This window comes from Dicentrarchus labrax, unplaced genomic scaffold (assembly GCF_905237075.1).
Source record: "Dicentrarchus labrax unplaced genomic scaffold, dlabrax2021, whole genome shotgun sequence".
In the NCBI taxonomy this organism is placed as follows: domain Eukaryota; kingdom Metazoa; phylum Chordata; class Actinopteri; family Moronidae; genus Dicentrarchus; species Dicentrarchus labrax.
The window spans coordinates 15,530,029-15,546,125 of NW_026136713.1; the positions used below are offsets into that span (position 1 = coordinate 15,530,029).

At 39.2% G+C, this 16,097-nt stretch overlaps 1 protein-coding gene across 5 annotated transcripts in view; it reads left to right on the forward strand.

The window, feature by feature from the left end:
* Positions 1 to 6,759: 6,759 nt before the first annotated feature.
* The window catches only part of gria1a (glutamate receptor, ionotropic, AMPA 1a), a 71,520-nt gene continuing 62,182 nt past the window's right edge, over positions 6,760 to 16,097 (forward strand). For 3 of the 5 annotated variants that reach the window (XR_007887336.1, XM_051421150.1, XM_051421151.1), the window contains exons 1-2: positions 6,761 to 7,098; positions 7,235 to 7,369. Coding sequence is in view for 3 of the 5 variants with exons in the window: in XM_051421150.1 (XP_051277110.1) it covers positions 7,011 to 7,098; positions 7,235 to 7,369 (223 nt within the window). In the remaining 2 variants the exon portion in view is untranslated. Of the gene's footprint in view, positions 7,099 to 7,234; positions 7,370 to 16,097 lie in introns of all 5 variants that reach the window. The other 2 variants (XR_007887337.1, XM_051421149.1) reach the window with 2 other exon arrangements.

Sequence of the window (16,097 nt, forward strand, 5' to 3'; positions counted from 1 at the left end):
TCAATATAAAACATATAAATGCAACCGCTTGTTGACAAAAAGCAACACTTTAGTCATTCTATTCCTCATTTAAGCTTCTAGTAAACAAACAGTAATCATTAAATGAAGAAGTTACCCCTATATGACTTTCTATAGCTGGCCAGTGAGCTATAACGACAGTGAATTAGCTGGCTGTAAACTGACAGGTTACAGATACTTGGGTTTTAACATGATACGCCATCTTTACACTGAATAACTGTCATGCCTGCTGACAACCGCGCAACAATTGCACCACAGTGAGTACCTATTAATCAAGAAGAGAATAGTGAAAATAACTGATGAATTCCCAATCAGGTCACAAAAAAAATCTGCATTTTAAATTAAGCTGATTTATCAATTACTTCCCTTTCACGCATTGTTAGGCACCCTAGCTATGAATTTCCTCTTCGTCATCCTTCCCCTGTGTCTGTACAGCTAAACAATGGATACAAAAGCCCCTTGAGTCTAGTCCTATTGTACAGCTCTACGTCCTCCATGAGTTTATAGGTATTCACAATATTTCCATTTCCCCAGAGGGGATTAATCAGGCCATTATAATTTGTTCCCTGAAATTTGTCATGTCTATGTGCGGCGATGCTCGATGTTCTGGAACCTCACAAGTATCGACTCCATCAATCAGTATTACCACGGTAACGTTGGGAGAGCTCCACTTCCCCCGCGGCCAGTGGAGGGGAAAGGCAATTATGCAGGTAGCACATAAGAGTGAGAGAGCTAGAGACAGAGCCAGAAAGAGAGAAAGAAAGAGAGAGAGAACACCTGAATAGCAATAAAGGGATAGACAGGAAGAGAGCGTGTTTGTTCCCCACAACACTTAATGTTTTTCTCTTTGTACTGTATGTCTGTTTGATCATCAGCATTATCTCACTGACTGTGCTCTTTGTGCACAAACAGCCTCTCTGGGTATATGAGGCTGACTGATACAAAGTGTGACCATCTGCAATGCCTTTCCATAATTTGTTAACTGAGAACTTCCCTAAGGTAGAAAGGGCCTTCAAAGGCGATGCTGGTGTTTTTCTGTGAAGCTGACTAAATACAGTACTGCTGTGCATTTTTGAATGGTTTCCTCCTCCTATAGACATCGATTGATTTCCACCCAATTCAATATGGCATAAATCTCAAACAAGAGGGGAAAGCAAACTCTCTCTCTCTAAACTTTTCCTATTTTGAGCAAAAACAAAATCCACTTGGAGACAATGAGACAACTTGGAGACATCACATATATCAATATTTGCTTGGAAAAGCCCCCAAATAAAGATATTATAATTCAAAAACATTACATTATTATGTTCCATTAGCAAAGCATTCAATAGAAATATCTAAAGGTTGCATTAGAAATGGATAAATTGTTGTATTTCAAAATCTTGAGACATTACTTTTTTTCTGTTGAACTTAATCACTTATTCTAAAATGTGCACATAACAGATCATTCAATTATATTTCAATTTCTCTTTTTAAACACATTCATTTTATAATTTATCTAAATCACTGACACATCTTTTAGGATCTAGATCCACCCTGGTAGTGATTTTTGCTTTTATTTTAGTAACATTATGGTTGTGTAGAAATGCATTTAAGAGTACAGATCAATATTTCTTATCGTATGGAAACTAATAGAAACCAATGACTATCTTTAAAGCAAGTTTGGTGATATTTTGTATTTTTCTTATTGTCAACAATTGTCATGAAAATACCAAAAGAAACAATGAAATTATCCTAATAACAAGCTATTATCCTGAGTTGCCAAAGCCTGAGAGTGTATTCCAATAGCTGTGCCATAGAGCTCCATTGTTGTACAAAAACAGTGAGTCACACTGGCTGACATGCTGTCTTGATGGAAAAACTCACTAGCACACCAAATCTGTGGCTGAAGAATGACCCCAACAAATGCACGTTTACTCTTATTTTCTCTATTTACTGAACTTATAACCTTTAAAAAATGACAGTATGTATTGTGTGTGTGACGTTTTTTTTAAAATATGTATGTCTTCAGTAAGAAGCAATGGGCTGGGGGATGACAGCCAAAGGGAGGCTGGGGAATCAGAAAATAAATGGTCTAACACATTGTTGGTTCTGGTATTTTCATAGACTTTGTTAAACATAGAATATCACCAGTAACTCTTGTCACTAAGTGAATTTATCAAATGTGAAATTATTAATTACATGATATTCATGTATATTCAAATGACTGTTTTGGTAATTATGAAAATGTTCAAATGTTCAAATGTTCAAAAACATGTTCAAACCCACTCATGAAAAAGAGTGTATCTTCAAAGGACGAAGAATTGCCTCTCTTCTGTTTAAACGAAAGGCATGTGAAATCCCACACAAGTTTAAGATGTCAGTATTTTCAAAATTCCTGATCTTCTACTTCTAAAAGGCAAGATGCCTCTCTGAGCAGACCTACTAAATCAATTATGGGGTCGTCCAATTAAGCCACATGTCAATAACTCATCCCAATTAAGGTACAGAGCAGAAATCAAGCATTCACTGAGTCCAGGCCGGTCTGCTTCCTATTGATTCTGTGCTAATGCCAGGCATTTGTCCAAGGCTGGTGTACTTCCACAGTGTCTGTCAGTCAACAAGTGCTGTAATCAAGTGTCCAGATAAAGCGAGTAACAAGCCAAAACCATCAGAATCCATTACTGACTACTATGTGTGACATGAAGATTGATCACTGCCACACAAATTAGAGTTATCACCGAGAGAGATGGGCGGACAATTCCCATACTATATGAATTGCATTTTGTTGTGCTTCTTTTCTTATGTTAGTGAAGGATAGGAAACAATAGCACGCTCAATTGGTTCAGTCTGCTTTTTTTGATAAACTTTATGTTACAGTTGTTGTTCTCAAAGGCAAATGGACTGGAAAATCTCATGGGATTGGTGAATTTTTTAATAGAAATCTGGGAGGTTTACTTTATCTCTCTTTCTTTACACAGATTTGAGATACTTTAAGATCAGACCAGCCAATCAAAATAACAAATACAAAGAATATGCTACACTTTTCCCAGCTGAAACATTTACAGTATATATTATAAACTACTAATAATCTAGTCACGTAAGCAGATGTCTCAAAATCAGTACTGTAACTTCTATAGAGAACGCAAAGATCAGGGTTTTTTTTAAGACTAATATTGTTAAGAATCGGTATTTTCCGCTATAGTTGCTTGCATGCTGTTTGGTGCTGTAGCTTACAGTTGGTTGTCCCAGAGTGGTTTTAGTTTAGGGGTTTAATTTGGGTTAAGTAAGCACATCTATCCCAACAAATTTGACTAAATGGTTGAACCATGATTTTTGTGCCCATATCATCCAACCATATCCAACACCCTCCCTAGCGTCATGTTCTTACTGTCAATAGTTCCTATGGCCCCCGGAGAGCTATCTATGGCAGGTTGACATTATTTTGCTATTCCAGCTAGCCTGCTCCTCGTCCTGTTTGACATATTTTGTTCCTTTGTCACCTCTGCAACAACATATTTTTTATACTTTTGCCTCTAGCAGTATGACTTACACAAGTACTTGACAGCACTAGTGCAGTGGCTCAATTATAGGAATACCACGCTGGGGAGTTTTCTTTTTTTCGCCCCCTCCTCACTCAAACTGGAGTGGAACCAGCAGATTTTGACGGATTAGCCTCATTATACTCTTCATATTGACTTCTATTAAAAAACCCCAGACAGACACTCACATTATGATCTATGATGAAGACATCTTTAGGAACAAAAAGACAGTGTGTATTTCCTTCTTTCTGTTACATAGTGTCTGTCTGATGGTGATATTTTTAACTTAGAACAAGCTCTTTGATTGTTATTCCTCTACTTAGTACCATAGAATATTTAGATATCGTTACTAATGCTATTCCAAAATCTATTTGCATTAATCAGGATTTTAAAAAAGATTGCATGGCACTCATTGCACATGGGGCACTGCAAGCAAACACCACACAAACACACACACACACACACACACACACACACACACACACACACACACACACACACACAAAACACACACAAACACTGAAATAAACACTATGAAACAGGCAAATATGCATTAATCAAATGTGTTCTTGCACACAGAGCATGAAATGCCAAAAGATGTGAGAAAAAAGTGAAGTATTGTAATGAAAGCCCGCGCAACCATTTATGTTTGAGCTAAACTCTCATTATTTTGAACAAAGGCAGGGAAAATTGACCATTCTGCCTGTATTTATGGGACATCCATCATTCATAAATTAGATAACCTTTTACTTCCTGCATTTCTATTGCTCAAGTGTGTAAAGCGCTGCAGCCAGAGTCATAGTTTTTATCAGAAATGTTTCTGCTCAATTGGAAACACTGGAAATCTAATTCAGCATAAGCTTCTAATCTTCTAAAATTCAATATTATGGGAAAAATGAGTTAATGCCTGCCTTCGTATTGTGGAAACAATAAGTGGGGAAACTGATTTTAACTTAAAAAAAAGTACCCTGCCTTGGTCTGATAAGTGAGATCATCACTAATCCTAATTGTGTCAAAGGCAGGATTTACCACTTCATTTTCTATACAAGCACCGGGGCATCGCACCATAGTGTGGTTTGCAATAAATCTCATGTGAGTATCGCAAGGCTTGGGTAATTTTGCAGTGTGCACAAAAGCATGGAGGCATGTACCTTTTCTTCAGGAAATAATTGGCTGTAGATGTCTGTAAATATACATGGTTTAAATCATAACCCCTGCTTATCAGCTGCTTGCCAGTCCTGCACTGTGTGAGAGGGAGGGGGAGCAAAGCAAAAGTCCTCTTTCACATTCAGAATTCTAAAATTTTATATTAAACCAAGCCAGTTTAAAGGATAAATCCTGGCAATATTAAGCCAATTTTCCAAAGAGTACTTTCCATATCCAAAACTTCTAAAACTGTGAAAAAATGTTGCTTGCATTTCAAATGGCCATGTGCTTTCAGCTCCCAGTGATATCAAAAGCACATTTCCCAGGTGGCAACAAAGTGCAGTAATCCCTGGTGGAGATGTTTCCATCCATGTATTATTTCAATTTTGTAATCCTGTATTACCGACCAAGCAATGGCAAGAAGGACTCATTTTGTCTTCAGACCCCTAATTATTCTCTCAACCATGTAAAAACTGTAGTACTTGGAACCAAGAGCAAATTTTACAAACAGGAAAATGATGTTTAGTCTTTGCACTATTGGTTCCATCTGTTTTCTGCTTTTTTCCAAACTACAGTACATAAACATGATAATGGTGTACAAAAACCTGTCAATCAGCAATAAGTACAGTGAGATATGGTTTAATATGTTCCTATAATTTTCACATACAGTATGTAAATGGGCTGTGTACATGTTTACTGTAATGCTGTCAAAACACATCAAGTCTTCATGATGTCACCATTGTCCATTTGGATGTAAATATCTGCACACAGTAAGCCTTGCATAAAGCCATCCTATTGAAAATGAAGAAGAGAACAATGTTTTGTTTTTATTGAATATAAATCATAGACAAAACCATTTGCATCAGTGCTTTCCAATGCAACAGTAATGATGACCCCAGAGATTAGACTTGGTTTTCTTTGCAATGGGAAATAAAAGTGCTGTGGTTATTCTAGGTTGATCTAGGGAACAGCAGTTGAGAAAACAGCCTCACCAGAGGTGTCCTGTTCTGCAGTATTCAGTCATATCACATGATCTTCATCAGCAGATGGAGTTTGCCCAGTTTTAATGGAATTGTCCATGTTTTTTTCTGAGCAGTGTAAGGATTTCTTGTCTATGTTGGCTTGGAAGTGTAGGTTTTTGACCTAAGATACATTTTGATCAGTTTGAATGGTTTAAGATCATATAATGATCATATAAACAACTCGGCACCCTGGCTCTGCCTAATGGGAGTTTGTATTAGCTTCAGTTTTTATAATTCAGATGAACTGACATCGAATAAATAAATACATTTTAAAAATCCTATCCTATTGAAAGAATATTTTACTTACATAAGTCTTCTTTTGGGATTTTAAATTGGTTTGAGTTGAATAAATATTTGTCTATTTTCACTATAGGGTATAAAAGAATCACTTGAGTGGGGTGATTTGGGTGGTTGTGTTACTGTTACAAGAAATTCAAGATGCAAAATATGGATTATAAAAAAGTGAGTACATTGCCTCTTCAATTGTTTTGAAAAATTGATTTTCTACTAAATAAAAGCACGTTTTGAATATGTTGTGAATATTAATATGGATACTTTTTTGCAGTACATGAAAGTGAATGGATATACATGAAATCCTGTGCGTCCTCTGAGGGACTTGTGGGTGCGCTCCGAGGGTGCACACTGCAAAAAATATTCATCCCGCAGGTCATTTAGTCAAGTATTGAGTGTGAAAGTGCTATTTTTGTTCTTTGGAGGTGAAAACATCCTATAATATGTTAACATAATGTCTCTTTCTCCTATCCTCCCCCTTTTTCTTTTTAAAGAAATGTTTTTGTCAACATGCCATTTATTCTATGAGCGATCTGCTCTATTCTACCTTGTTGCACTTATTTGCAGACATTTCTTTAAAGAACAAAAATCACCCTACAAACAAGCAACATCGTCGTACAAATAATCTCATTGGAGGAAAAAAAAAATCTGATTTTTTTTTTTTTTAGGCGAAAAAGAGGAGAGAAAATAGATAAATTGACAATGAGGCTCAACAGCTTTCCAAGACGGGCACATTTTTTGCAGTGCGGCTAATGCTGAAGTCATTCTCCGTCTCATACAACAGCAGCCAAGGACACGAGAGCATCAGCAGAGAGAGGGAAAAGAGGAGAGAGAAAGGTGCCTCCTCTCGCCATTGCGTTAATTGTCTCTCTGTTGTATCGGTGCTGGTTGTAAATGCTGCTCTAACAGGAGGCGATAGGAGTGGAGGAGAAGCGGGGAATTTAACTTCACACACGGACAAACCTATGCTTGGATTTCGGCTCTTTTTCCCTTCGCCAATGAAAAAGGAAATATGCAGCGAAGCTTCACCATCCTCTACACCAGTTTACTGGGGATGTGCTTGGGTTCAAGCTCAAGTTTTCCAAGTAACATCAATATAGGTGAGAATGGCGCACACGCATCACACCTTAAACCTTCATTTCAACTTTACCTCATATCTCTTCTCAATTTGTGTGTTTTCCCTAATTCATCCAAAATGTTGCCAACATTAACTCCTGGTCCTTTGCTGCTCAACAGGAGGATTGTTCCCAACCGAATCGCACGAATATGAGGTTTTTCGTTTCGCCCTTTCTCACCACCAGGACATCCCCAAACTGGTGCCGCAGGTGGATATGGTCAAGATGGGGAATAGCTTCTCCATGACATATGCCTGTAAGTATTATCTCACTGGAAGCAGATTACATTTGGTGGAAATTTCCATATTCTGCCTGTTCAGCCGGTTCTTCCATCCCCTCAATCTGTTTATTGACTTCGTAAAGAGGGAAGAACTCCACGGATCTAACGCCTGCGCAGGCTATAATTGCATATATCATAGGCCTACTGCAAATACTCGTGTTAGTATCTTAACTGTTGCGTGGGACTGCAAAGGACTTATTTTCCCTGCTTTCCTCGGTATGATTGCATCGGGATATTGCGCTCCGGGGAAGCCACGGGGATTTTAAATAAACCTCCGCAGCAGCAGTCGAGGTCCTACAGTCATATAACATCAGGTGTTACAGCTATATGAATTTTAAAACGGCTGCCACTGATCCCTATGCGCTTTTCCTTAAACCGAAGTAAAAACAAAGAGCCAGAGCGCAGATCAGGGCTCTCAGGCAATGTGAACAAAGAGGACAAGCGACTCTAAATGCATTTCTAATTAGCCACGGATCACAATCCGATTATTCTTTTCTGGCAGAACACACACTATTAAACCCTCCCTCCTTAAAACCTTTACCAAGACATGCGCACACGCACGCACAATACATAGGCTATTTCAACTTTTAGGACTTTAGGATGCGTGATCTTTCTGATCTGATCTTCATTAGTATAGCCCATATATAAATTTACAAAGGACAAAGCTGATAGTATATTTTATTAATTTATGTAAGGGAATTCAATTTAGAAAATTGCGTATCAGCAATGGGAATCAATATTTTTAGTCAACAAGGAAGTTTAAAAAAACATAATTCTGAGTCCTTGGTCAGAGCAGTGGGGATGCTATTCTCCTGTGGATGATAATGTGTGCCATTATGCCAGCCAAACAATTACTCCATGTCTGAGTCTAACAAAAGAAATGCCAGTCTAAATTCTTTCTTCTTTGTTAACCCCGCAGTTATCCGTCCTTTGTGTTCTGACAAGATTTTGTCGCCTTTAAGACTTTTATACTGCGTTTTTCTTATTTCATCCTTGAATCCTCTGAATATGCCTGTGGCTCACTCACGTTCACTATAGTGAAGGCGCACACTTCCAGGAGATACCCTTTGACAACTATGCCTTCCTGTCTCCAGCCAGGTGTGTGACATTGCCTCAGTGACAGACATTTGATTACTTCTTTCAGACACTGTATGTTGCATTTCCACTTTGAAACCCGTCTGGAATTTAAAAATCTGTCTTTATTCCATTTCCACTGGCTTGGGTGCAGTCACAGTTATTAATCGAAGCTCACAGAATCAACAGTGGAAGAAGTGGAAAAAAACATGATGCAGTAAATATATAAAAAATACATGCATAATAAAATTCTGACTCAGTGTGAAAGAAAATCTTAGGAACTGACTCTTTGTAACCTTTACATTTTGTGGTTCATTATGTTGAATAGCCACAGACCAGGGTCGAGGGTATTAAAATGTTCTCTGAGATATGTACTAAATACTGACACCACCAGCCCCATTCCACTTGTACCCTTGTTAATTAGTGTATGGTTCTGTATAAAAGAATATATAAGCAAACCTATTAACAAAGCTTAAAGTAATTAAGCCCCAATAATAAGAAAATCTCAATATAATGGCTAGATAAAAATTAACATTGGCAAATAAATTGACAAATTCAAATTTGAACTTTTCACAAATACATGGCAGCTTCTATCATTCATTCATTCATGCATTCATACACTGTAGCCTTATACGGTGTATGACTTCAGTATGGTGTGCTTGCTGCTCCATGGGGGAGCTTGCAGTAGCATCCAGGAGTTCACACCATGTTTGGTGTCGTGGAGCTGGAACCTGTGCCGTGACTGTACAGGAGGTAGGTTGCTTGAGTTCCTCTTCACCAGCAGCAAGGATAATTCTTTGGTTGTCATTGCTGGCCCTTGTGACCACCTACCTGGAGCTGACAGCCCGACAAGTCTCTTGCTTTAAGATTTGTCATCCGTGGGATTGTTCTTTCTATCCACGTAGTGCCATACTTCACAGCCCATTCTCATTCTGCGGTTGTCAAATACAGCAATGTTGTTCACTAAGTTCCAATTTGCAGCTTCACCGCTAGATGCCACTACATCCTTCAAGGGTTTCCTTAAGAAAAAAATCCTCTGTAATTGGACGTCTGTGGTCTATTGTTCATCTATTGTAGGATAACATGTTCAATGAGCTGTGCCAGTTCTAGCTAAATGTGGATTCACTGAAGTCTGGTTGGCTGCAATTCATCTAAAGGTTACTACTGGTAGATCTGGCATCTTCAGGAAGGTGGCTAAGGACATATTTCTCACCATTGTCCTAATTTGAAGCCTCCATTTCTAGGCTTCACTATTAGGGCTTTAGCCTTCTTCTGAACCAAAACGCTAGAGACAATTGCCCATATAAAAGGATTTTCCCACCACCTCACAAATATCTTCCATTCGCCTGTGATCACAAATGTGCTTTTGCAATGCATATGTTGCACAAAATGGGCTGTCAATCATACACTGGGTGGACTTTACTTCTGGACATCTCATTGCTAGAGATGGCCGCCTTGTGTTCACAAAACCGAAGAAACATGAGAGGATCTGTGCGGGTCCTGGTAAGAGCGTGGTGTACATGCATGTCCCTGGTGCTGGAATTAGCAGTTGAATACTACTCTGTTCTTGTTAGTGTGTTGCGTCGTATGGTGCGGTGTATACCAGGCTTCCATGGACTGCTTCATCTCTTCAGGCTGCAACTTAACAATGTAACCTGAGTTTTCCAGCTTCCTAATATCTGGCCTGTATGCCTCAGCTTGGATGGGATTTTTGACCAACCTCCTTTCCTTACTTCTGAGAAGAGCGGTGTGGCATAACAGGATAACAGCTCTAGCAGTGAAAGTTCCTTTAACAATTGATGTATCTTTACTAATGTATTTGTGGAGGACTAACTCTTCGGGTTCGCCTCCCAAGCCAAGTTGGGAGTTTGCACTGTGTAACAGAATTGTCTGCTCAGACCCTAAGTCTAACACACTATATGCCTTCTGGTCCTCATTATTCAGTAGAATATGTGCAATCTTGAGCAAAACCTTCCATTTATCTAAGGTCAAGCCTACATAGAGAGTCTCCTCAATTGTATTTCCAAGACACAAATTAGCAGTGGTGTCTATCTCTGGTGGCTTAACTTTCACTGTTTTCATTGTCTTGTCTGATGACTTTGACCACAGCGTCTGCACTGGTCATTGTACTTAATCCACATCCAATTCCCTTCCCAGACCTTACAGTTAATGCCTGGGTTCCTAGAACTAAAGATTGCATGTGACTCAGTGGCACCTCACTGGGAGGGTACAATGCTGCTATTGACCATCCACCTTAATTGCAGGTCGGTCAACCTTTTCTTCCCCCAACTTAGCCCTCTATGATGTGTGGATCTATGACTCGCCGTCTTTGGTTCTATTTCAGACAAGAAATAGCAAATGCTCTGTTGTACGGCACAGTTCCACAATCTCATCATCTCATCATTGCTCTTTTAAAAGTAATCTGTCGCTCGCTAATCAGCTGTTGGTTGGCTTGACAACGATGACAACTCAATGCTATATAGACTAATTTTCTCTTTGAACTTCCTTAGTGGCATACAGCTGATCCACCACTGTCTAGCATGGAGGGCTCAAACGTTTGCTAATGGAAGCACTGGAAATTTAAGGGTCATCTGATCATCTCATCATATGATTCACTGACATTCACGATGGGTAGTGTATGATATATATGATCCCTAAGGCTCTGGACATTATGCCCTTGATGGACTGTAGGCTCCTCTGCAGGCTCATCTTGATTATACTGATTACTAGAAAATATATTCACTGTGGAAATCTTACATGAAGGACCATTAGAAAGAAAGTCTTACAAACTGAATCGCTATAGCCTTTACATTTTATGGTTCAGTATGTTGAATAGGCACAGATTGCTGGTCAGGGATGAGACATTACTGTAAATGACTCTGTTTTCTAGGATATGTATTAAATACTGTTACCGCACTATCCAACACACACTTGTTAGTTATGGTTCTATACAAAAGAACACATAAGAACAGCTGTGCACCAAGCATATACAGCCTAAAGTAAACAAATATTAACAAATAAGCAAATCTATCACTTTTTTAATAATAATGTAATTTTAAAGTGGTTGTCACAGATCTTATGAAATTCACTTATGAGCTTAGAATTGGATTTGAAATAAAGCAACAGGACTCAGGCAGATTTATAGACATTCAGTGCTGGCTGCCAAATGTTGAACACAATCACTAAAAGGAAATTTACTCCGGCCTGTCGGAGTATAGTGCAGATATCCATGCACTTCCATATTAATTAGTAAAATTCTCCTACCTGTCCATATGAAGTTTATCCTGTGCAGAGTTGTCTTAACAGCGTGTATAATTTTGCAGAGGTGCCTTTAAAAACATTCGGGCAGCAGAAAACATTTAGAAACCTGGACAGTCCCCAGGCAATCCTCCCTTCATCCCCCACCCCCAAGCCATTTAGGCCAGGGAGCCAGGCAGAGCAGTGTAATGAAATGTAAACACACCCAAGATGCCCTCATTAATGAGATGGTCCTATGCTCAGAAGGGAATGTGATGTGAATATGAGGGTCAGGCTGCTGCTGAACATTTCCAGCGATGTCGCTAGTGGATCAAATATGGTGCCTGTAGCAACGGAGAGTGAGGGGGAGAGGAAAGGGGGTACAATAATGTCTTAGTTACAGCATATACCCTGTGGAAAGACAGCAGCATACACACAGGAGGCAGTTAAAGAACGGTTTGGCGATTTTGACTCAAATTGCGAGTGTTTTTTTTATTCAGTTCAAAATTCAAATTTTTTGCCAAAGAAATACTTTACTACTACCAATGTTAATACTAATTCCAAGATTACATTCTCTGTTCTGAAAGATTTCAGGGAACTACTTAAACTGATTATTTTATCAAGGATCACTGCCAATATCGAGGTTTTACCTTACCCGAGCTTAACTAGATACAGTCACTGTCAGCATTACAGGATATCCACTGATTTTCCCTCCATCCAGTCACCCGTCTCAGTCTTCTGCACAATGTCATCAAATATGACGTCTTTTCTTCATTGTGTCACGCATATCACTGCAGTCCATGGGTATGATGGTGGGCTGAGGAACAAGCATGTCAGAAAGATTCATAGAAGAGGGAGACGGCATAAATGAAAGTGACACCTCTTCCTGCTGTGTGTCACTTGTTCTAAACGAGTATTTGGATGTGGAGGCTGTAGAGACATGTTTGTAAAGAAAAAATAAGGGCTTCAGGGCCTTTTTATAATGAGTCAGACGAGAAAGCAACCTATTCCTGGGTTTCTATTTAGTATGCCTTGTGTGTGTGTGTGTGTGTGTGTGTGTGTGTGTGTGTGTGTGTGTGTGTGTGTGTGTGTGTGTGTGTGTGTGTGAGTTTGTGCGCATGCATCTGGGTGCTCATTGTGGCATCTGTGTAGGATGCCTTGAGTGAGTGACAGTTCACCTCTGTAAGCGTGTGTGAGTGTGGGAAGGTGCCTGGGGCTCTTGGGGTCCACAAGTGTGAAAAGCAGCGGGTGAATGGGCCCTTGTGCACCGGGATGAATGGAGCTCCGGATGAGGGTGATACTCATCAGCTGGCTCTTATAACTAGCCACTTCCTCCAGGAGCAAGCCCTCCCACCACACACACAAAAACACACGCATACACATGCTTGCATACACTTGCTGGCACCTGCCTAAATAGTAAGATAAAAGAAGAGTTGGGTTGACTAGGGCAAAGTTGAAAAGGGAAACAATGAGGAGAGAGAAAAAAAACATAATAGAACCATTGATGGCAAAGTGATTCATTTTATTTCCCGCCTGTGGAGTCATCAGGATAGTAATGACGATGGCAACACCGTCGGCATAATGTGAGACAGGATACTAGGGTGAATTTGCATTTGTCTGTCTTCTTCACATACACAAACAAAGCCATAAAGTGTTTTTTGATTATTATTGTCTAAATTATTGTCATTGTTATTATGGGTCATGGCTTTTTCTATATGTGCATTTGTTTTAACATTTTCAGTGAAAGCTCTTGCTGGACTGACTCATTTTACATGTTTCCAGTGGTTAAAAATAACTGCCAGGGATCCTGTATGTACATGGATAATATTAGTCACTGTTCCCCACAGTTAGATATCACATTACCATAATCTGCTATTGACTTGGTTTATAATAAGGACGTCAGTGAATCACTAGCTTCATGTCAAATCCCCTGCAGGCTCACGCCTATGTTATCTACTTTTCTCTTTGATATTCTACTTGTGTGTGGTAAGATTTAGGCTAAGCTTAGACTATTTTTGGTTTTAAAATCTGTCTGCAGAATTTTGCACCTAGCAACAAAATGTAACATTTCACACTGTGGAATTTTGAATTAGATATAGATATTTGGCTCTGTGAGTCACGTTTGATTATGTGTCCAGTTCAGTCATCCTGATAAAAAACCTTTCATTAAGACTAATTAGTGTTCATGGAAAAGATGATTTTTGTTTTCATTGTGATATGGGCAGCAGTATTTCCCTGGGTCTCTGAAGGTCGGTTAAAGAGGACTGGAAGAGGATCTATGAGGCAGTCATGATCAATGTACTGAGTGGAGGCCTGTCTAACCGATCAATACAGCACAGATTATAGGAGGGTGGTGATTGTGGTGGTGGGGGCGGTTACTAGAGGCCTACAGGGTAAATATGAATTACTGTTGGGTGATGGGATATATTTTGGTCTATGTCATAGAGAGAGCGTACAGGTACAGGTCAAGTCCAGGGGTGGACGAACGTTGATGATAAATCAAGACCTGCATTATTGGAAATTGATTATAATATCAGTGATGCCACTTATGTAAATGCATGTCAATAATGAGCATAAACACTGTAGTTATAACTATATTTTCATGGTGTTAGATGTATTTATTAAGTTATTGATGAAATTGGATGATGTAATGTTGTAAGTGTTGCTTAATTGCCCCGCTCAGACAGGATGTGACATCACAGGTCTGATGTAGATAATCAGCAAATAGTGAGGAATGCAATGCTGCAGTTTTTAGACTGATAGTGTAATATTATATACAATTCCAGACACTGGTAGGATCAATCACTCAAAAAACAAACATGAGGAAACCAATTTGGGGGTCTAGAATGGCAATAACTGTACAGATATTATGAGTTATTTTCATGTACCATGCCAAGTTTCAAGTCAAAGTTTATGGAATGAAATGTTGAAATTATTACTAGCAGTGGCTTCAAAGGAAGTGTCTAGTGACTGAGAGGCAGAGTGAACATTAAAAGTCAACATAAAAGGATAATTCGGGTTACTTTTAACTTATTTTTGTAATTTTGTCCGTTATTCCCCTCAGTAGTAATAACATTGTACTCACCAAGTTAAGTGCAGAGATGTAGAAACACAGCATCATGTATAAAATGAAGTCAGGCAGGGCAAATAACATGAGCAGTCAGACAGGTTTTAAACACACCCCTAGGTTAACCAAGCCAATTTGAAAGAAAAAATGAAGGAAAATGGTCAAATTATTACCCATACTGACTTCCTAATTCAACTTTGACCTACAGTACTCAAATAAAGCATTTTAGATCACTGGTTCCAAACCTTTTTAGCTTTTGACCCTTTAAAACAAAGCAATGTGTTCTTTTGACCCATCTTCACTGCTTCGCTTGGTGGGTTATGACCAGAACAACCAAAGAGGGATATTTTGTCCCTTTTTCATTTATATTATTTACACAGGCCTGAAGAGATCAAATTATCCAGTAATGCAAGGCAAAGATTTTGAGATACATATTTTTTCTTGTAAAATAAATCTTCTTTTCCCTATTATGGTAATCTTCTTGTGACCCCTCAGATTAATCGTCCAATCCCTTGGGGGGCGGGGGTTCCGGACCCCCAGGTTGGGAACTGCTGTTTTAGATAAACTAGCTAAACTGTAGGCTCGTCGGACCACTTTTGTTTATCCCCGTTGGATTTCAATGTGTGTTTCCAGATGTCAGCAATTGCTTTAATGGGTTTAGAACAATGTTATTGTGATTGCCAAAAATAAGTCCCAAATTAACTGAAACTATCCTTTAACTTTCATGAAACACAGATGTCATTATCTTATGTTTTCTCATGCGTCCGTCTACTGCTACATTCAGTTTACCTCATCAGAGTAATTTCTTGCTCTGACTACTAAATGTGTGCGAGTACGTGAGACTGCTTTGTGAAGTTCTGTGGTCACACGCTTGCACACACACAACAGCTAACAAGAGACAGAGCTGGAGCAGATACATTTAATGTATTATTCAATGCAACACATCCAAAGCTATCACTCCATGGACTTATAAGCATAAATATGTAATAACTGCAGAAAAAAGACAATTGAACTGGCTCTGTTAAGCTCTGTAATGCTTAAAACTGCTCAGCTCTCTACAGGATCTACCTGGAGAATATATTCACCCCTTTTGCTTGCCTATTTCCCCCAAACAGGGGCAAACAACACAGAAAGGAGCATCTCAACTGGGATGTAAGTGTTAAGAAGAAGAGGGTAGGGGAAGGAGGTTAAGCTACAATTCCAGACCCAGTGGCTGGTGTCAGTGAGGCTCTGGGGTGTTGTATTTTATTGTGTAGCTACTGTGTCAGTCATTGAGGTACAGCTGTGGCGACTGACTTCCATAGTGCATGCGTGTTCAGAGGGATT